A 22,928-nucleotide genomic window follows, 5' to 3' on the forward strand; every position below is an offset into this window, starting at 1 on the left:
GAACATCAGAAGTTCCCTGATGGATCAGCCCAGTGGTCCATCTAGTCTATAATCTTGTTCTTGCAGTGGCCAATCAGAGGCCCTGAATCCCACTGCACCCTTCCTCCCTGTGATGTTCAGCAGTTGGTATATAGAGGGATACTGCCTCTGACTGTGAAGGGAGAACATAGTCCTTATGGCTTATAGCCATGTTGTGCTGCTGAAAAATTGAGGCTACCTGATTAGCAGAGTTTCTGCAGGGCAGCCATTTTGACCAAGTGTTCAAATGAGTGACTTGCTTTGTTGATTCATTCATGAGGGTTTGGCCTCCAGATCTGTTTCCTTTCAAACCTGGAGCACTACAAGAGCCTTACTGCATTGGGCCAAGCATCCAGCCAGAATGGGGGCAGAGCCTCCAGGTGCTTTCGGGCTACAACTCCCAGGCATGAGGGCCCTCCTCTATCATTCAGCTGCAGCAGACGTAGAGGCAGGAGAGCAAGGCCCTCTCCCATTGGTTAAGCTGAGAGACCAGCTACCATTTGGCCCCTCCTCAAGCTGTTTCCATTCAAGCTGGGAATCATAGAAGCCAACTCCCAGGGGCCAAGGTCCCTTAGCTCCACCACCCTAAATTTTTTGAGGGGGCTGCCCCCCAAAGTTGATGGGCATTGTCATTCAAATGGGGTGTGATGTGGTGGGGCTTACCTGGAACCCCACCCCAATATTTTATTCAAGTTTGCACCCCTGCTGAGAATTCTCAGAACAACTATGTTACTTTAAGGATTAGTGCTCAAGATTGTTTATCTCATTCCTCCACATCCCTTTTTGTGTGTGTCGTGTCTCTGAGATAGCAGACAATTAGTACTTTTCTGGAGTGACACGCTTGCATACCAAAACTTTAGATTTGTGCATTTAAAATGGATTAAAGCACTCCACCTTTGCATCTTAGCGCAAAAATACCAGACTTTTTGTAGTTTTGGAAAATGTGGGGTGAATGGGAAGACATGTAAACATCCTGCAAGCGAATCAGGATGAATGCTCAATAAAGACCGGGTGTAATCTAACCTCTGTATAAGCTTTATGCAAACAAAACAGGATGAAGGCTCCATAAACAGGTTATCTGGAAGGGCTGCAAGCCTGCAGGCAGGGATTGTCTATTTATCTTCTGTATAGCGCTTAAAACATTTTAGGCATTTGAGAATGATACACAATAATGATAATTCTTCTGCATTAGCTTCTCCCAGCCTTCCAACTTGTGGCAACCACACGGTAGTGCCACCCACCAACCTCAGAAGCCAGCGGGGTGGTTGCCAAGCATTGAGCTTGGTGGCAAGAGCATTAAAAACCCAATCCGTGTCAACCATTTCCCTCCCCATTGTTTTACTAAATTCACTTATTTAGGAGCATAGGAAACTTATTTGTACTGAGTCATGCCCATTGATCCATCTAGCCAAGCACTGTCTATGCTGACGTAACAGCAGCTCTCCAGAGTTTCAGGCAGCAAGACTTTCTCAGCCCAACCTGGAGATGCCAGGGCTTGAACCCGAGACCGGCCCCATGGAAAGCAAATGCACTGCTGTTGCTGTTCACTTGAAAAGAAAGGAATACTTCAGCCCTTCTGGTTCTGAATACAGGGGCTGAATTAAACAGTACAAGTACTGCATTGTACTGAGTCAAACCCATTGATCCATCTAGTTCTGCATTGGCACTGATTGGCAGCTTGCCTGGGTTTCAAGCAGGGAGCCTCTCCCAGCTCTACTTGGAGGTGTCTTTGGGGATTGAACTTGGGACCTTCCACATACAATGCTCTGCCACTGAGCTGCAGCCCCATCCCCATTAATAGAATAATTTCTATCTAAATGGAATTTTGTCATTCTCTGGCAGCAATACTTTCCGTTCTCCCCAGCGGCCCTACTCCACACACACACACACCCCTCTGAGGGCCCCACACATGTACACTGGTGGCTCCCAAGTTGTAATTTAATTGCCTGGATTGTGGCTCACGGTTTTAAGATTCCCTTTCGATTCCTGTTCCATTGTTGTGCTGGGGCTTAACAGAATGTTAACCTGGTAATAGGCGCAGGGGCCTTCCCATTATGTGTCTTGCTATCGAGCGGTTCTGCATGGCTAGTTAAGGAAGATGGCGAGAAGATTAATGAAAGCTGCCTAATACAGCAGAGGGGTGGTAGGTACCTCCGCACAATACTTCCAGCTAGGGCATATTAGAGCTGAACCAGAGCACAGCTTTCTCCTATGCTGCCACCCCCCTCCTCCCTTTTCCTTTATCCCGCAACCTTTGAACCCTCCTCACTGTCGAGAGCTGCCAAGAGGGCCGACGTTTTGATTGATGTTGCTACACGAGTCAGTCCTTTTTCCCGTCGAATTTGGCATCTCCACGAAAATAGCTTTCTCCAGCACAATCTGGGCTGGCTTGTAAGTGATAGCCAAATTAACAGGCCCCAAAATGCTGTTGTTTTGTTTTAGCCTTTGTTTTTGAGATGTGGTAAGCATTTGCAGCCAAAGGTGTCTTCGTTTCCTGGGCTGAACACATTGGGTGTAGCATCACCCTTGTGAGTTTACAAATGGGGTTATGTTAGGACACAGACCCAGAAATCAACAGGATGTTTTGTTTGCTGAGCGCATCTGTTTATTTATTTAAGTTTCCATGGGTCCTGAAAGCGCTGCACTGACTTGCCAGTGAACTGTCAAGGTTTTAGTCCTAGCATACAAAGCTTAAATGGTTTGGAACCAAAGGACCTAAAAGAGCACCTTCCCCAACATTTTGAACCCTGAGGTCAGCAGTTAAGGCCATGTTGGTTGTGCCACCACAAGGGGCTGCCCATGTGATGTTGGCCTGTAACAAGCCTTCTCAGTGGTGGGTCCCCATCTGTGGAATGCCCCCCCCCCGCCCGCCCTTGGTGAGGTTTGTCTGCTTCCCTCATTATCAGGTTTCAGGAAGATTTTAAAAACATTCCTGTTTGTCCAGGCTTTTGAAAAATGCTGCTCCTGGCAACCATTAAATCATTGGCTTAGAGAATGTGATTGCTTTCAATTGTTTTTAAAATGTTTTTAATTGTTTCTAGAATGCTTTTTAATGAAATTGATGTATTCGCCCTGGGCTCCTTTGGGAGGAAGCACAGAGTAGAAAAATGGATAAATTCTCATCATCGCAGCCACTGCCTCTTCGCTTATAAAGTTGCCTGAGTCTTGAGATCCATGTCTGAGGTCCTAATCAGAATTCTGCTGTTGTCAGCACCAGAGACAGGACCTTTCCTCCTGTGACACAGAATGCTGAAGAGCTTTCCTCAAGCCAGTGTCCACCAGATGTTTTGAATCACCATCAGCCCTATCCAGCATGGGCATGGTAGTCAAAAACATCTGGAAGGCACCAGCTTGGGGGAGCCTGATTCAGAGCATGGTTGGTCCCATGAGACATCCATCTGGCTCCCTCTCTGCTCACCTTTCATCAGGTACCTAAGACTTGATGTCTGTGTCAACGGGGCCTTTTTAGACTTCCTTAAATGCTTTATGTTCCTGATTAGGATGGTTGGGTTCTTAGATTACATTTTAATGATGCCATTTTGCATTTATTGCTTTTGTTGTGTCTTTATTGGATTTCCATTCAGCCACCTTTGAGTATCAGTGATAGGAAGCTTTGCTACATTTGCATCCCTAAGAACAGAAGCATTTCCAACATTTGTTGAAAACTTCCTTTTGCCCCAGTTCTTCTCAAATTAAGTCTGTTTCACTCCGGCAGTTTTTAATTCTTGTTTCAATATCATTAATTTTAAGTTCTGTTTCTGTACTCTGTTAGGGGTTTCCTCTGAACACAGAGCATTTTATAAATTCAGAAATTAAAATCAGTAAATAAGCAAATGGGGTTCCCAAGTGGTCTCCCATCCAGAAACTGACCAGATCTGGGCCTGCTTAACTTCAGCAAAGTGTTTGCTCATGTCCCTCTAAGACATGGCTCTGTGTTTAGTGTCAGGCTAGAAGTGGGGAAACCCAGATTCAAATCCCTGCTCAGCCACAAAGTTCACCAAGTAGCATTACACCAGTTGCAATCTCTCAGCCTAACCCACCTCATAGGCTTGTTGTGAGGATAAAACGGGTAAGTCGTCTGTGCCACCATTATGTCTTTCTTTGGAGGATAGGATTGCAGAGTCAAGGTCTCAGTGATGCCTTTTTTATAACTCAAACCTGGAGGAGGATGTCGACAAAATTAGAAGTAATTGGCTCTGGCGCCATCTGCTGTTGGGCTCCCCTTCTTCCAGCCTAATAGCCTTGATGGGGACCAACCACAGCAGAAGAGTGATCAATGCATGGTCATAGACACAGCATGGCAGCTATTGTGTGCTTCCTGATAAAACCGAAGATAGTTACTGAAAATGGGGTCAGGAAAGCACATTCTGTGTCTTGACAGTACTCTGCTTCCATGTGGAATGCCAGCCACACACACTGGTGGTTCTAGAGATGTATGAGCTGTGGCTATTGAATGGTGGTGTGGAGATGTTCAAAAGCCCTCTCTTCCTTCTGGGCCAGAACCCGACTCTGAAATTGCACTGGCATGGAGGCTGCAGAATTAAGTCCCAAGAGCCTCTTAACTTTTCTCTTTCATGTATTCCTTTGATTAACCCCTTCCTCTGTTTAAAACACTTTCTCCCTCTAGACCCAGGGAAAGGCCAGCTTCCACCACTGACTACTCTTGAGAGCAAGGCCAACACTGGCATGGTGGATGAGGTATGCAGGCAAAGTTGGGACGGGCTGCAGCTCAGTGGCAGATCATCTGCTTTGCATGCAGAAGGTCCAATGTTCATTCCCGGCATCTCCAGGTAGGGCTGGGAGTGCCCCCTGCCTGAAAGCCAGGAGTGCCACTGCCAGTCAGTGTAGATAGTGCTGAGCTAGATGCACCCAGTGGTCTGACCCAGTAGAAGGCGGCTTCCTACGTTTGCTGTTATCCCTTGGCATGGTGCCATCATATGCTGCAGGAGCTTCACGGCAAAACTCTCGTCTCCCATCACCCATTCCAGGGCTTTTCTTTGATGAGTCCATTTTAAAGACCTGCTGTCAGTAAGTGCAAATGGTACTGAGCTAGTTGGATTAAGGACCCAATTCAGTATGAAGTAGCTTTCTCCATTCCTAAAGATGGGCTTTCCCCATTGCTTTTGAGCTGGGAGTTCTATCATATAGCAGGCTGCTCCAAGCGGGTGTTCCCATCGGCTTCTCACACACCCCAAAAGGACCCCAGCTTATTAGACACATCCATTCAGCAATGACCTCTGTGTGTGTGTGTGTGTGTGCGCGCGCGCACACACACACAGAGTGCTCCAGAGCACCATCAGGAAGAGACCATTCATTGCCTCACCCTCTTTAACAAATATGTTTGTAGCCCTATTAAAAGGGGGGCTTCATCTATCCTGTCAAAGGCAGCCTGCTGGGTCTTTCTCCCCCTCTTTCTTTCTTCCCCCCTCCCCAGTTTAATTACACTATCCAATTAAAACTCCTTTGCTGCATTTGGATTCGCTTCTCCTTGGGCTTGAGTGGATATGACATTTACAAGGCTCGGCTCTCAAGCAGACAATGGCGTGATTGATGAGGTGCAGACGTGGCAAAGGAGCCCGATCGCAACTGTGGAAAGGCTGCTTAGTGCAATTTGATTTATTTATCATCTCTTCCAAAACAAGGGGGCGGGGGGGGGGGGCTTCTTGCAGAGAGTAAGCTTAAAAGGGATGAGAACCAATGGTGTTTGGGCACTAGAGGACTCTGCCTCAACACCTCCAACTCAAAAAGCTTCTCGTTTTAGATGTCAGGAGTAGCAAAGGCAGGATCTGGCCTCCTTGTTGAGGGCACTATTTGCCACCGGGATGCGAGAAGCCTTGGCTTCTGATCTCATACCACTGGACGAAAAGCAGGCATACATTTTTTTTGCCTTGGGTTGACTCCTGACTTAGGTCACATCCACACCATGCATGTAAAGTACTCTTATACCTTTTTAAAGGTCTTGGAGAATCCTGAGAGCTGCAATTTGTTAAGGGTGCTGAGAATTCTAGGCCTGTGGGGTCAGCACCCTAAACAAACTACAGATCCCATAATTCTTTGGGGGGAAGCCATGACTGTTAAAGTGGTATAAGAATGCTTTAGATTTATTGGTGAGGATGTGGTCTTCGAAGGCTTTCAGGGGTGGGGTGAATTGGGGTGAACAACAGCTATTAAAATCACAGAATTTAGCTGTTAAAGAGCCAAATACTGAGTGGTATCTGAATGCCACTCTGAAAAGCTGAATGCCAAAGCACAACAAAAATATCAACTTTTTGGGAGTACAGATCACCTCAGTCGTAATTCATCCCAATCTCAAAAGTAATTAAAATAAGGGAGGGTTAGCTGACTTAATGTCCTGAGGATTAACCTTCAGGACTATTATGTGGTGTTTGGGCATGATAGAGGTTCCTCACTTTAAGTCACTCATCCTGTCTGAAAACTTGTCACAGTTTCCTCCATAGGCTTTCTCACAAATGAATATAGCTGAAAGGCAGTGAAGGTTTAGGATCAGTTTTTCTTCTACTAGATAGGCTACTGTCTGAGGTTGATATGCCCATCTGCCCCTCGTTTCCCTCTGCAGCACAAGCAGTAACCACCTTCTTTATTGTTGGGCCCCCTCAACTGCTCAATCCTCTTGAGCCTGTCATCGCATGCCAGGGGAGTCTCTAACACACCAGAGGTTTGAGACCCATTTCCCAGGGTGTTGCTGCTGTTGCATGCTGACCGCTAGGAGCCACAGGCAGAGCTGAGTGCAGGGTGGCGACCAAAGGAAGACAAACTACTCCAGACTACTAGTGCTTGCTAGTAGTACATGTGAAAATGATTCAGGGGTCTTGACAAACCACAAGTTTAACATGCATCAGCAAAAAAATAATAATAATCTAGTATTATTCTAGGCTGCATCAACAGAAGTAAAGTGTCCAGATCAAGGGAAGTAATAGTACCTCTCTATTCTGCCTTGGTCAAACCCCACCTGGAATACTGTGTCTAGTTCTGGGCACAATTTAAAAAGAATATTGACAAGCTGGAACTTGTGCAGAGGAGAGTGACCAAGATTATCAAGAGTCTGGAAACCAAGTCTTATGAGGAGCCATTGAGGGAGTTGGATATACAGTGGTACCTCGGGTTACATACGCTTCAGGTTACATACGCTTCAGGTTACAGACTCCGCTAACCCAGAAATAGTACCCCAGGTTAAGAACTTTGCTTCAGGATGAAAACAGAAATTGTGCAGTAGTGGCGCGGCGGCAGCAGGAGGCTTGGTGTTTCAGGTTAAGAAAGTGGTGCTTCAGGTTAAGAACAGTTTCGGGTTAAGAACGTACCTCCAGAATGAATTAAGTACTTAACCCGAGGTACCACTGTATTTGGCCTGGATAAGAGGAGACTGAGAGGAAATAGGATAGGCATCTTCTAATATCTAAAGGGCTGTCACATGGAAGATGGAGCAACCTTGTTTTCTCCTGCTCTGAAGGGTAGAACCTAAACTGAGTTACAAGAAAGAAGATTCCGACTAAATATCAGGAAGAACTTTCTGATAGTAAGAGTTGTCAGTGGAACATCTCCCTCGGAAGGTGGTGGACTCTCCTTCCTTGGAGGTTTCTAGGCAGAGGTTGGACAGCCATCTGTCATGGATGCTTTAATTGAGATTTCTTCATTGCAGGGGTTTGGACTAGATGACTCTCGGGATCCCTTCCAATTCTATGATTGCATGATTCTATTATTATTATTATTATTATTAATTATTATTATTATTATTATTATTATTATTATTATTATTATTATTATTATTATTTTATTATTTCTAGTTAAAACCGACTCCCCATGGAGTCACATCCTGTGGGTGTTGAATTCCACTTTGAATCATGTGGGATTGTGTGGGATTCCACTTTGAATCATGTGGGATTCCTCTCAGGGCTGAACCCCCTGCCAATCCTTTTCACCAGGTAAGGGCCACAGCTCAGTGACAAAGCATCTACCTTGCATGCAGAATGTCCCAAGTTCAATCCCCAGCATCTCCAGGTAGAACATTCCTGTCTTTCTCATCCAAGGCAGCAAGGTGCCCGTGTCTGCCATATTAGGAATGAATGAGTTTGAAAGGACAGCAGGAACTGCCTTATACAGAGTCAAACCAATGATGCATCTACCAGTGGCTCTGCAGAGTTTTGAACTAGAGTCATTCCCAGCCCCACCTGGAGACGTTGGGATTGAACCTACAACCTTCTGCGTGCAAATCCTATGACTGACCACTGAGCTATTGTCCATTCTCAAAAGAAAAGAGAGGAGCATACGAAAAATGGCTTATACAGAGTCAGACCATTGGTCTGTCTAGTTCAGTATCGTCTTCTGTGCTGATTGGTAGGAGTCTTTCCCGACCCTATCTAAAGATGTCAGAGATCAAACTTGGGACCTTCTGCATGCAAAGCAGGTGCTCTACCCCTGAGCTATGGGCCCTTCTCCTTAGTATATATTGCTTCCTGTGGTTAGCACTACACCCTTGCTGTTGGCAGTCTCCATAATCTCATTCTTACACACAGGGAGCAAAAAATAAATAAATTGAAATCCACATCGATCTCTGTATTACCCACGGTGACATTCTATTGGAAGGTGGCTCCAGAGCCGTATATCACGTTCTCTAAGCACTCCTGGAAATGGAAATCAATTTGCCCCTCGCAACCCAGAAACTCGCATCTGTCCCAACTAGCAGCAGAGCAAAGTGCTGCTTTGATCGTTTCGCTGAACAAATATTTCACGCCGTTAACAGTGTACAATTTGGGCATGGAGGGACATTAAACCCTCACCCGAGTCTCCCTGGCTTTTTGTTTCCTAAATCATTTGGGGGGGGCATATAAATCTGAAGCACAGCCCGTCTCCTCCCTTTTTTCAAAGCAAGGGGGATATTTTGATAAGCCGTCGGTTTGGGGGCGGGGGGAGCGGGATTGCGACAAGATAATTTTGACAATGATCAGAACTAATAATGATCTTCCAGTTTTCTAGTCCACAATTTAACTGAAGTAGGAAGCATTCACTGAAATTAACATGCAGAAAATTTAACACCTCCCCAAAAAAGAAAACATCAATGCCATCTAATTGGACAGTTACAGGTAGGTAGCCATGTTGGTCTGCCGTAGTCGAAACAAAATAAAAACGAAAACTCATACTAATAACACGAAAGCTCATACCAATAACAAACTTAGTTGGTCTCTAAGGTGCTACTGGAAAGAATTTTTTATTTTGTTTTGTTTTATCTAATTGGACAGGGAGAGTGCCCATAGGTTCAAAATAAGATGACCGATAATGCCTTCTGCTTGTCTGGGCAGAGAATAGAGAGGGTTGTGTGGCTCTATATAGAAATAATCTCTTGTACAAAGGTAAGATTTACAGTCATACCTCGTGCTGCGAACGTGATCCCTGTGGGAGGCACGTTTGCAACCCGCAGCACCGCGCATGCGCATGACGCGTGATTTAGTGTTTCTGCACATGTGCGAGCGCCGAAACCCGGAAGTAACCCATTCCAGTACTTCCGGGTTTGGCATGGTCCATAACACGAAAACGTGCAACCCACAGTGTTCACAACCCAAGGTATGACTGTATATTTATTGCTCTGCCCATTTTTGCCTCTAGCCCTGCTTGCCATGTGGCCCCCAGAGGGGAATGTGGCCCTCAGGCTGAAAAGGTTTCCCTATCCCAGCTTTGCAGTGACTTCAGCGACTATCTCAAGTAATATGTGGCATGCGCAGGTTGGAGATTCCTAATCTAACTGTATCTCCCAGCCCACGGAAAGTTTTTATCCCATTTTGGAAAGCAAAGGTCCTGGCTGTGGAATATAGTTCTCTCTCTTACTACAAAAGGTTGTGTGTGCGTGCATGTGTGCACACACACACACCCAGTAAGATGCATCTTCCATGATGGATTGAAACCCCTGCCTCCTGTTACTCTCCCCGCCATAAGCATTATTGACATCTCTGACTCTGTAATGGCCCCCGAAAAGGGCTGACTCTTTAAAAAGCTAAAATAAGAATTTGAAATAAAGTTCCGCGTTCTGCTTCTGTCAGCTGTGAAATACCAGAGCGGAAGAGACGAGATAAATCACCAGATTTAAAAGCGAGAGAGGCCGGCAGTGAGAGGCCTTGCAGGGGCTCTGTGCTAAACAGTAAGCCTGTAATGCAAAGGGTCATCAACCGTCAGCCCCCTGAGCCAAATCAGGCCCGTGGATCGCTGCTGCCACCCCACCATCCCTTCCTCCTTGACCTCTGCAGCACTCGAAACTGCCCTACTGGCAAAACTAGTTTGCATCTCTTTAAATAAAAGGAGGGAATGCCAGAGCCTGTGAAGCGGATGTGAGCCTTGTCGTTCAGCCCACAATGTGATCTTCCCAGGCCTGTTGCTGCTGTTCCTTGGTAAGCACTGTGTCTCTCAAACCCTATATTTTTGTGCCACCTCTTCCTCCTGGGAGGTGAGTCTTAATTATTCCCACCACACAGATGGAGAGCCAGACTGCCTTCCGCGGGGAGCCCTAGGGTTCTCCAGAAGCTCCTCGGGAGTTTCTTGACAGGAGGGTCAAGAATGATAGACAGGCGTTCCTTCAGCGACAGCTTGGCTGATATTTCCCCCTGTAACATGCAAGGGAGTGTGGCGCAAAGGGTTCCTGCAGCACCCCTCACAGTCCATGGGCTGAACTTAACAGATGATGCTAAATATGGCCCTTGGTGGTGGTTGCTTTGTCATCCTTAATAACAGCCGCAATGGGTGATGCTTCCTCACTGCGGTTTCCACCCAGAACGAACGAAAGGAAGAGGAAAGAAAGGAAGGATGGAGGAGGCACAACAAGCAACGTGTTTTGCATCACATCTAGTTTGACCCTGAGTATGTACTATTAGTGTTTGTTTGTTCGTTTGTTTTGTTTTGTTTGTTTTGTTTTGTTGTTTGTTTGTTCGTTTGTTTGTTTCAGCCTCCACCAAATGGGTTCCCTCCATCTGTTTAAAACTACAACTTTTATTAGCTGTAGTCCAATTAATTCGGGGGTGGGAGGTGGCATCTGAATGGTAACGGCTATAGGAAGAGCCCGTTAGCAGGCCAGTGGCCCATCTAGTCCAGCATCCTGTTCTCACAGTGGCCAACCAGATGCCCTGATAGGGAGCCCTCAAGCAGGACCTGAGCACAACAGCAACTCCCCCCTCCTGTGGTTTCCAGCCACTTCTATTCAGAAGCATGTAGACCCAGGTTGCAGGTGCCTTCCCTTCACTCTGCATCCTCTGGTGGATCTGGCACCCAATTGTCCCCTTCCCCTTGACACCTTGCAAGGTTGGGGAAGATGTCATTTGAGCTCTCTTTTCATTTTGGAGGCAGTTCTCAATGAGCCAAAGAGAGCAGACCAGGCATTAGGGAGGGAGGATATTTGTCAATCACAGTTTCTCTCCCTTTCTCATTTTCCAATCAGTTTCTGCATCGGCTTGTGAATTTTGTTTGGGTGAAAAGGTTTTCATGGGAAAATTGTTAGCATTTTAGTACATGTATCTATATACAATTTTGCAGATTAGGTTTCATTTTGCATTTTGGTATGCCATTTTTCCCAATGTAATGTTTTTCCCCCCTATGTTATTTACACTAATATACACATTTTACACCCAATTTGTTTATTTGTTTGTTTGTTTATTGGATTTTATGGGCATTTAAATTAATATTTTAGTTTGTTCTCTGTGAGCTGCCTAGATGCTCTCTGTCAAGTAAACAGTACAATGGTACCTCGGGTTACAGATGCTTCAGGTTACAGACTCCACTAGCCCAGAAATAGTACCTCGGGTTAAGAACCTTGCTTCAGGATGAGAACAGAAATCGTGCTCCGGCGGCACAGCAGGAGGCCCCATTAGCTAAAGTGGTGCTTCAGGTTAAGAACAGTTTCAGGTTAAGAACGGAGCTCCAGAATGAATTAAGTTCTTAACCCGAGGTACCACTGTATATAAATTTTCTTAGATGAAAAAGAAAAAACTGTATGCACTGTCTGGGGTTGGAGAAACCACATCGCAAAATTTGAAGAAGTGCAGGTTTCAAGGGATAGCCGTGTTTCAGTTTTTAGATTGTTTTGGGAAGTGCCAGTTAGGAACATAGGAAGCTGCTTTATATGGAGTCAGACCATTGGCCCATCTAGCTCAGTGTTCTCTACACTGATTGGCAGGTGCTTTCCAAGGTTTGGGGCGTACCTAGAGATGCCATTGGGTATTGAACCTGGGGCCTTCTGCATGCAAAATGGATGCTCTACCACTGAGCTACAGCCCTCCATTAAGACATAGGAACACAGAAAGCAGCCTTATATGGAGTCAGAACACAGGTCCATCTAGCTCATCATTGAGTACCATGACTGGCTATCCAGGGCTTCAGGCAGATGTCTCTCTCAGACCTACCTTGAATGCCATTGGAGATTCAGCCTGAGACCTTCCCCAAGCAAAACAGATGCTCTACCACTGAGCTGTGGCTCCTTCCCTGGATATATATGGGGTATATAGGAAAAGAAACTGCCTTATAACAAGTCAGACTGAAGGTCCATCTATAATAATAATAATAATAATCTAGCTTAGTACTGTCTGCATGCTGAATGGGGGGGAGGCCGAGGTGTAGAATGGGGAGCGCCAGGTGGCCATGGCCCTGGGAGCATATTTCCAAGAGGGCGCACGACAGGCTCCCTCATCAAGGCAAGGCTTTCAGGGCTGGGGTGGCAGTTCGGAGCTGCCCTTGCACCCGTCTGGGTCCCTGGGCTCCCTTGACCTCTGTTCCTGAGCACAAGGGCCACCAAGGGCAGCTTCCCCCTCCCATGCACTTTTGGGCCAAGGGAGCCAGGCAGGAGCTTCACTGGAGCACCCTCAGCAGAGGGCCCTTCTCCAGCCTGCCTCTGTTCCTCTTGTCCCTCCTCAGTGCATGGCGGCAGCACCCTTCCCCTTCTTTTCTCTAAGGTCCAGAACCATATTTGTCCCCCAGGGCTGAGGTTCCTCATCTTATTCCCAGAAGGCAGGGAGCGTTGGGAAAAGGGCCTCTGGATCTGATCTCACTTGGTGAGCAGGTTTGTGTGTGAGAGGATAGGTGACTGTACCACTTAGAACTCTTGCTTTTGGAAGGTCTTGGTCTCTTGCCCTTAGTGCATTTTGCCCACACCAGTAGCAAGCAGCAGTGCCAAATACTGGTTTTCTTGCAACAAGGAGCAACAGAAATAACCACACACCTATAGACTCCCAGTTTAGAAAATCTGTGCCCCTTCTCATGCAATGTGATTTCTCTTTTGCTTCTGTGATTTAAAGTTTGGTTTTGGATCGTCCACCAGGTTTTTTTCCCCAGTGGAGAATTAATAATTCCTGATTAGCATGCAATAACAGTGTTTAATTAACGTGTTGTGATGAAATACGAAGGTCTACAGTTTGCTGGCCATATATCAGTTTATTTGGGGAGATCTGGAGAATTAAGCTACTGTAAAAAAGGTTTCAAATCCGCTCCCCTCCGGGAAAAGTGGATAAATCTCCATTAAAATGATGCTGTTATTTTTGTAGATTCGAGTTAAAGTTGGACCTTTGGACTGAACACATTAAAATGAAAATGGAGAGGACAACCTCTAATACATTAAATCTTAATTGCCAATGCATGAATTTTCATGTGAATGAAGGGCACCAAGTATCCTGTGTAGGGCCTGACTGTGGAACATCTATGTAAGGTGTATCCAGAGCAGCCATGTAGGGAACAGAGCAAAGAATACTTAGAGATTACCCAACAACAGAGATGGAGAACCTTTTTCAGGGAAGGGCCATGGTACCTTGGTGGTAGAGCATCTGCTTTGCACACAGAAGGCCCCAAGTTCAGTCCTTGGCATTCCCTTGTAGAGCTGGGAGAGACTTCTGCCTGAATCCCTGAAGAGCCATTGACAGTGCATGTAGACCATGGGTAGGCAACCTAAGGCCCAGGGGCCGGATGTGGCCCAATTGCCTTCTCAATCCGGTCCGCGGACAGTCTGAGAATCAGCGTATTTTTACATGAGTAGAATGTGTCCATTTATTTAAAATGCATCTCTGAGTTATTCGTGGGGCATATTTTTTTTCCAAAATATAGTCCAGCCCATCACATGGTCTGAGGGACGGTGGACCGGCCCATGGCTGAAAAAGGTTGCTGACAATGTAGACAATACTGAGCTAGATGGACCAAGAGTCTGTACAATACAGCTTCTTGTGTATTCGGTGCCCACCAAAATAGCAGAGCATAAACTTCTCACTGCACACTCCCATCTGTCACTGCTTCTTGAGGAGTCCACCAGCTACCTGGCACAGTGTTTCCAGACTTAAAATGATCACATTTTCAGAGTTTAATATTACTGCCGGCATACCCCTTATTGGGCAAAGATTAGTTTAGGGTAGCTTTAGTAATACTATTTTATCCACACGTCCAGCATCTCCCAGACATATCCAGGATTCATCTGTCAAAAACAGTGTCCAAAAATTTCCGGAAATCAGTAAAAAAATGTCCAGTGAAAGTGGCAACCCATGTCAGAAGTGTTGATTCTTTGGCGATTTCCTTTAAAAAAATAGCTCAGAAACTTCAACAACTTTACAGAAGAAAGCTCAACAACTTTTGTGTCTGGATTTTCACTTTTTGAAATATGGCAACCCTAATTTATGAATAGATAGGTAGATAGTTGCACGCACGCACGCACGCACACACACACATTCTCCATGTACCCTATTAAACCCTTTTGTATACCTCCATGGGTATGTGTACCACTTTGGGAAACACTGTCTGATAATATTAAAGCAAACTTCCTTTCCCTAGAAACTCCCTAGAGTCTGATCCTCAGCATATTCATTTGGATCTTCTTTTTGGAGGGGGCAGGTGGGAGTTCATAGCCAAACTTAAGTTCGCACAGAACACATCTAGCTTTATTTCATGCAGTATTATATTTGAACTAGATATTTCTGAGTTTTATTACAATGTTTTTGTAGTCCCCTTGGGAGTGAGGTGGATGGTGTTAGAAACCGAAGTAAAACCTAGATTAATAACTTAATGTCCTACTAGCACCTACATAAAACAACATGTAAAATAACCCAGTATAACTGTGATTGGGTTTCCTGGGTGGGGAGGGCAGGCTGAACGCTCTGTAGAGCAACTCCCCTAAAGAAGTGAGCTGAGTTGATAGCAGAGGTGACATTTCCTGGTTCATAGATTGGGTATCTTAGCCCTGATGACGGACCAGCTGCTTCTGCAGGGGGTGGGGCACTGCTTGTGCTAGAATCACCGAAGCCACTCCCCCCCACTCAATTTCCACCTGAGGTGCTTAATCAAGAAAGAATCATTCAGCTGCTTCTCAATGGCTAACATTGATGGGACTTGTAGTCCAACTCCTCTGGACGGCCTGGGCATAGCCGGGGGGAGCAGGGAGAGGCTGCTGCCCCCCATCAATAAAAATACATAGCTAACTGAGGTTCTCCCCCCCCAAAAAAAACCCCAATGGCCTACCCCCCACCCAACATAAGTCCTGGCTGCACCCATCTTGGAGCTCATCTGGTCAGGGAAGGCTGTTCTCAGGGCATGATGCAGCCAGAGTAATAATACACTTTGAAGTTTCATTTCCTCAAAGGGGCGTGGCTAAAGGAGGAAGGGGAGGGGATAGGGTCCCTCCATGATTCCCTCCCCCTTTTCAAACAACATTGCATTCAGAGCACTTTACTGTTTGAGATCTGGGGTGGGTGGGAGTAAACATGTTACAGAAGCCGTATTTTTCCCTGTTAAATATTAAAGGTACCCCTGACCATTAGCTCCAGTCGCGGACGACTCTGGGGTGGCGGCGCTCATCTCGCTTTACTGGCTGAGGGAGCCGACGTACAGCTTCTGGGTCATGTGGCCAGCATGACTAAGCCGCTTCTGGCGAACCAGAGCAGCGCACGGAAACGCCGTTTACCTTCCCGCCGGAGCGGTACCTATTTATCTACTTGCACTTTGACGTGCTTTCAAACTGCTAGGTTGGCAGGAGCTGGGACCGAGCAATGGGAGCTCACCCTGTCGCGGGGATTCGAACTGCCGACCTTCTGATCGGCAAGTCGCTTTATTGAACCTTTATACATCCTTTTAAACCCACAAGCAGGACCTGAGCTTAGCAGCACCTGCTCCATCTGCAATTTCCAGCAACTGATATTCAGAAGCAATAGCACCTCCAAGCATCATAGCTAGTAGCCTTTGACAGCTGAGCTTATATATTGAGGTGCTGCTTATGTTTTGTTGCACCTTCAATCATTCCTTAGTAAATCAACCTTTTGTTTTTATTTTACTTTAAGTCCCCCACCTCTCCTCCACAGGCAATGGCAATTATTGGAACAATTCGCAATATCTTTTTTCTCCCTAACTAGGGTGCTTAAGCAGGAATCCAGTCCAGGGACCGGCTGGCACCCAACTAGCCATGTGGCAGATATTTGCATTTTTCCCTCCGGAGGGGAAGCTACGGGGGGTGGGGAGAGAGAAGAGGGGGAGGGAGTGAACTTTCCTTGATAGGAGTTCAGCCTCTCTGGTGAGCCACCCCTCGCCTTAAATTGAAATGACATGGGAAGGCTGTCAGGCTCCCTCCTGCCGTCTGTTCTGCCGATGGTATGCTAAGATCGCCATCTGTGTGCTCTTCCCTCTCCACTTCCTGTCATGCCCACGAGCTTTTGCTGAAAGTTTTCAGAGCAATCATTCCCAAACTGTCTGCTGCTGGGGAGCACGCAAAGTGTGCCTCAGGAGAAAAGGGCCAGTTTTCTCGAGAGAAGAATTAAATAGCGAAAGGCTCCTAATCCAATCCAAAGAAGATTACCCACAGAAGAGTCTGGTTCCTGAGTGAGTCCCAAGCCTCGCCTCCTTCCAGTCAGCCTCCACCAGGTGTCAGAAACACGTAAGGTGCAGTGGGATTGTTTGGTCATGCTCAGCGCAAAGGTGCAGCAGAATTCTATGCCTTGCAAAGGAGGCTCCCTGCTGCCTCTCTGTGCAGCTTCTCTTGACTTGCCTTCTTCGACCCAAGAACACAAGCATTCAGACAGAGATACAGTGGGTAGGCTCCTCAGAAGGCAGCTAGTTCTTATTCTTCTGAGCAGTTCAGGGCACAAGCCAGCCAAAATGATGCCATTTTAAATTTCTTCCATTTCAGTGATGAGTGAAACACCTTTCTCATTGTGTCCCCAATTTTAATTCAAGGGAGGTGGCGATGGGGAATAGGTTAAACACTTATTCTGTTTTATTTATTCCAGATTGGGCTTTTGTGAACACTGCATTTTGTCATGTCAATCCTTTCTCTTTTCTTTCTCCCTCTAATTCCTTTAACAGGCCATGCAATATTTAAACTCGCATATCTAAGCAATCACGACTACAAACATCTCTACTTTGAGTCTGATGCTGCTACTGTCAATGAGATTGTGCTGAAGGTATGTGGCTTCCAAAGAATTAGTTGTTGGGTCAGGGGTCCATTTGCTGGGAGGTTCCAGTTTGCTATAACCTGGGTGAATAAATACTTGCAAGAAGCATCCTCAACAAATGGGCAAGCATCTGGTTCTCAGTTCCACACTTACACACAACCTTCCTTTTCTTGCTTCTGAGAATCCAAGCATTGCTCTCACTTTTGCTGGGTTAAAAGCTGGAAATGTGCTTGTTTCGTAAGCAAAGCAATAGGAAGGTCAAAGACTCACTTTGTTGCCAAGGGCCATGGTTTTGCGCTCAGGCTGTGTAGTCATGGAGTGCTCTTAGTCTAGCACTGGGGAGTTTCAGCCGTCACGTGCCACAAGCCAAGGGCAGGCCTACTATGGAAATATGCTTACTGAACATCTTACTCAAAGGAGCACATGCATGCAAGTCAAGGTACAGGCTACAAGGGAAAGTATAAATATACCCAGAGGGTTTAGCCAGCTTGATTTGAAGAATGCATTCTCTCTTTCTCTTTCTCTTTCTCTTTCTCTTTCTCTTTCTCTGACCTTAAATACCAATCATTCTGAGGCCACGAACTTGCAAAACTCCTTTACAGAAACCTGGTTCCTGTAAGAGCCTGTCCCCGCATGCAAAAGCCTCTGAAAGGCTGTAGCATCTAGCTGTAGAAAGCATCGTCCAGCCCCCTCTTGCCCCACTCTACAAGCTGCTGTCAGAGTCTAAATTGTTTGTCAGCAGCTTTTTCCTTTCCCCAAAATCAAGGTAAGGATAAGGCTGCAAACGGGCACCCTAGTAGTCCAGTGTGCTTGTAGTAGTTGTTGGCACTGATAGCTACTGCAAGTGCCTGGGAACTTCATTAGGTATGGATAGGCTATTGGTTAAACAACATCTGGTTCTTTCAAAAGAAAATGTGAGGGAAGGGGTGAGCAGCTGGCACACTTGGACCAGAAACAGGTGGCCCCTGCTACCTGACAAGTTGGCATAGGCACAATATTTATCTGATGCACTCTACTGAGTATTCAGACTTTATGCCATAGGGTCAGGCATGATCTTGACATTGGAGGAAGCAGCCAAAAGTGGATTCAGCATGGACCTGGTGCCTGATCCTCCCATTTCATTGGAGACAAGTTTCCCCTCCTTCCTCTGCTATCACATGCTTTTAGCTTCAGCCAAGCTCCCAAACACCCACGACCCAAGCAGACGTCCTCCTTGCATACGGGTGGCCTTGGCTAAGCGACGGCCCTTTTGAAGGATTTAACAAATGGGAGTGTTCTTTGAGCATAGTGTGGAATATTTAAGCATGCATCCCACTGCACTCGGGCCTAGGCTTTATTGCTGCTGTTCGTCTTACTCAAAAGATTTCAGGAGTGTTCCATTAAAAGCATGAGTATGCTCTTGACATCTGAAAAACTTTTGGGTACCGGTTTTCTGATTCTAGCTCCTGGATTGTGGGGGTGGGGTGCAATCAAGTGAGTGAGTTTCATTTCCCCCTTTACAGAGACCCTTTCACAGGTCTCCAATCCCTGGCACTGTCTTTTCCATTCAGGCTGTTTGTTTGTTTGTTTGTTTGTTTGTTTGTTTGTTTGTTTTGAAGGGAAATCTTTCTCCCTTTTTTATTGCTACGGTTTACTTTCTTTTCTTTAATTTAAGGAAATACAGCTTGCCTGCACACCCCGGCTGATTTACTTTCTGAAACGAAGGCGCTTAATGCTGTTGGAAGGTTAAACGGAACTTGCTGCCATCTATTATTTTTATGGCAATTTAAAATTTTCTAGTGATAAGCTTTATGTGCCATTTCCAGCCCTTAACATTTTTTCCCTCCCATGTAAAGCTTATGGCAGTGTTCAGTAACTGACATATGCTAAGGAATCTTGGTTCTCACCCACCACCCAAGCAAAAAGAAAGGGCTTGGTGCAAACTCCCATCACCAAGCACCCCTCCTTTGTCGTTGCCTTCACCATTCACATTTTTACAGCATCCCTAGAGAGTTTTTGCCATTGCTTTTTTTGGAACTCTAAAAATATTGGTAGGTTTGGAGGAAGAGAGGTGGGAGATGATGGAGGGTGTAAGGCTATCAATGGTTACTAGCTGTTCCCGCTCCACCGGTGGAGGCAGTATGATTCAGAATATCAGTTGCTAGGAATCGCAAGTGGGGAGAGCACTTCTGCAATCAAGTTCTGCTTGCAAGTTTCCCATAAGGACACCTGGTTAACTACTGTGGAAACAGGTTGCTGGACTAGATGGTTCTTTAGTCTGACCCTTTACCTACTGTTGTCCTTCCTTGGTTTTTGCGTATTTAAAAAAAGGAGTTAAGATCAATGGTCCCTGCTTCTTGTACTCCCACAATAGCATTGGCAACTACATGCAGCCATAACTAGGCATGGATTTGATAACCCCAGTTTTTGTGTGAAGGTGGAGGAATGATCTTGGTCCTCAAGGCTGCCAGCTGTCCTCAGAATTTATTTTGTTATTGTTGTTATTGCTGTTGTTATTTATTGAATTTTTCTACTGCCCTTCATCCAAGGAGCACAGGGAGGTTTACCATATAAAAACACAAAAATGCATCACATAGTTCCAAGCAGAAACAATACCCGCCCCACCCACATAGTTCAAAAGGCCATAAATTATTTAATTAGCCAAAGGCCTTGGAAAAGAAAAATGTTTTGCCTAGCACCTGAATATACGTAACAAAGACACCAGACAAGCCACCCTGGGAGAGCATTCCACCAACAGGGAGCCACTGCAGAAAAGGCCTGTTCTTGTGTTGTCACCCTCCAGGCCTCTTGCAGAAGAGGCACATGAAGAAGGGCCTCAGATGATCACAGGATCTGTATCAGTTCATATGCGGAGAGGCAGTCCTTGAGGTATTGTGACCGTGAGCGATTTAAGGCTTTATTGGTCAAACCCAGGACTTTGAATTGGGACCAGAAACTAAATTGGCATCCAGTGCAGATGGGCCAGGGTCAATGTGATATGCTCAAGCCGACACGTTCCAGTGAGCAACTGGCCATTGAATTCTTCACTATCTGATATTTCCAAACCGTCTTCGGAGGCAGCCCCACGTATAACATGTTGCAGTAATCTAACAGAAGCACACTACAGTGGTGCCTTGCAAGACGAAATTAATCCGTTCCTTGAGTCTCTTCGTCGAGCGGTTTTTTCGTCTTACGAAGCAACCCTACTAGCAGATTAGCAGATTAGCACTATTAGCGGTTTAGCGGCTATTAAAGGCTTAGCAGCTATTAAAGGCTTAGCGGATTAGCGGGTAAAAAGCTATTAGCGGCTTAGAAAAAGGGGGGAGCGGAAAAAAATCTGAACACTTGCAAGACGTTTTCGTCTTGCAAAGCAAGCCCATAGGGAAAATCGTCTTGCGAAGCAGCTCAAAAACGGAAAACCCTTTCGTCTAGCGGGTTTTCCGTCTTGCGAGGCATTCGTCTTGCGGGGCACCACTGTAATTAGCAAGTAATTAGGAGCACAGGTAGTTGCCCTACCTAAGAGTCAGGCCATTTCCTATGCAGCTTAGAACTGTCTACCCTAACTGACAGCAGCTCTCTGGGGCTTCAGACAGGGATTTCCTGGTCTTCCTTGGAGATGCTTGAACCTAGGACCTTCTGCATGCAAAGCAGATGTTCTGCCACTGAGCTACACCCCTTCCCCCAAGGACTGCTTGAGCCTTGCCTACTTCCAGTCATCCTTCCTTAAGAGGGATGGGTAATTTGGCCATTTCTCTACGGAGTCAGGCATGATTAAGATGTTCATACATTCCCATTGCTAAGGCACAGTAGAACTGACTCCCCTTGGTAGAAGCTGCCTGTTGTCTCTCTGTCTGAGTCACTGCTCTGAGCTTGTCTCCTTCCAGTGCACACCCAAGGGATTGACTTACACAGCAACACAGCAGAGCAGATTCTTCTGAGAATGACTCAACTTTATACCTAATGGTTTATCACTTTCTCCCCCCCCCTTTTCTAATCCAGAGGGGGGAAATGAACTTTGTCAGTAAGATGATTGGGGCACAGAGATAGCATTGAGTTTAATGGTATAATCGTAATAGTGTCAAACTGGGACCCAGGAGACACAGGTTCAAATCCTCACTCAGCCATGAAGCTTGCTGAGTCACCTTGGGCCAATTGGGCTTTCTCTTGCCTTGGTCACCTCACAGGGTTGCTATAAGGGGGGGAGGAGGGGAGGAAGAGCCACACATACTGCACCATGCTTCATGGCAAAATGGCAAAATGGCATGTGAAATATACTAAATTAAAATCAAATGAAATTACTTTCTGGTTGGCAGGCAACTCATCCAAGTGAGCTAAGTCACATGCAACATACACAAAGTGCAACCTGGGTCGTGGTGATGATTTTGTTTGGGGTTGGTTGGTTCATGAATTCTCTGATTAATCCATTTATTTCTGTAGAGGAAGGGATGGAGCTTGGCTCGTACTTCTCCAATTAGATCCTTTGCATGATCAAGAAATAAAAGACCTGAGACTCTATTTACCACGAAACCTCCATACATACATATACATGGGCATATAGATATATAGCTATTTAGATATATTCTTCCAATCCACCCCTAGCCCCCACAGCTTCATCTGCAACAGAAGAGAAACACCCTGCGGTGCATAAAATTGGGTGAGATTTCATGCCACAGCATATTAACCAGCTAATGGCGGAGCAAAGGGCGTTTTTATCTTTTGATTTTTGCATTAACCTTCCATTAAAATTATCTATGTGATTATCGCCCAAGCACTGGGAGATAATAAATTTTAAGGAAGAGCTGGCTTGCTAAATATCATTTAAAAATGCCTCCATCAAGTAACATGTGCCAAAACACCCTGGGCACATAAAAAACAACCAAGACCACAAACTTTGTAAGGAAAGAAGTGGCCTGGTAGAATAAAGTGCCCTTTATTGCAGACTATTTAATGGCTCATGCTCAGTACAGCAGCACCTTGCTGAGGAATGTGTCCAAGTCAGTTCTACTCAGACAGGATCCATTGAAATAAATGCACCTAAATTAGCTGTGCCAGCCAATTTCAGTGAGTATTCTGATTAGGACTTACACTGGATGCAACCCTGAGTAACAGTGTTTATCAGTCAAAGAGTGATCAGTGCCAGTTTTCTGTATAGAAACATAGGTAGCTGCCTTGTACCAAGTCAGGCCATTGGTCCATCCATCTCACTCTTGTCTACACTGACTGGCAGGGGTTCTCTGGGATTTCGGGCACTCTCTACCTGTGGATTCCAGGAATTGAACCTGGGACTTTCGCATGCAAAGCAAATGCTCTACAACTGAGCTCTGTGCCCTTCCCCCTAAGGATGTTAACATTAGGGAAAGAAGCCTGTAAACAAGAATTGTCTCTCTAAGATGGCCCTGTAGGGGGCAGAATGCTATAATCAGCTAGGCTGCTGGTTTTGGATGGGGTGGTGGGAGAAGGACGCTGAACAGCCTTCAACAGCTTGCTGCCCTCCAGCTGTTTTTGACTACAACTCTTACTAGCCCCAGC

General features: G+C 45.9%; 1 protein-coding gene across 10 annotated transcripts in view; it reads left to right on the forward strand.

Annotated features, from left to right (window-relative positions):
* MAPKAP1 (MAPK associated protein 1) overlaps window positions 1–22,928 on the forward strand; it is a 189,661-nt gene that overhangs the window by 165,648 nt on the left and 1,085 nt on the right. For 4 of the 10 annotated variants that reach the window (XM_081180299.1, XM_081180301.1, XM_081180295.1 and 1 more), the window contains 2 exons: window positions 10,753–10,878; window positions 17,332–17,429. In XM_081180299.1, the coding sequence (XP_081036425.1) occupies window positions 10,753–10,878; window positions 17,332–17,429 (224 nt within the window). Of the gene's footprint in view, window positions 1–10,752; window positions 10,880–15,780; window positions 15,956–17,331; window positions 17,430–22,928 lie in introns of those variants that run through there. The other 6 variants (XM_081180296.1, XM_081180303.1, XM_081180300.1 and 3 more) reach the window with 3 other exon arrangements.

This window comes from Podarcis bocagei (assembly GCF_964188305.1).
Source record: "Podarcis bocagei genome assembly, chromosome: Z".
In the NCBI taxonomy this organism is placed as follows: Eukaryota; Metazoa; Chordata; class Lepidosauria; order Squamata; family Lacertidae; genus Podarcis; species Podarcis bocagei.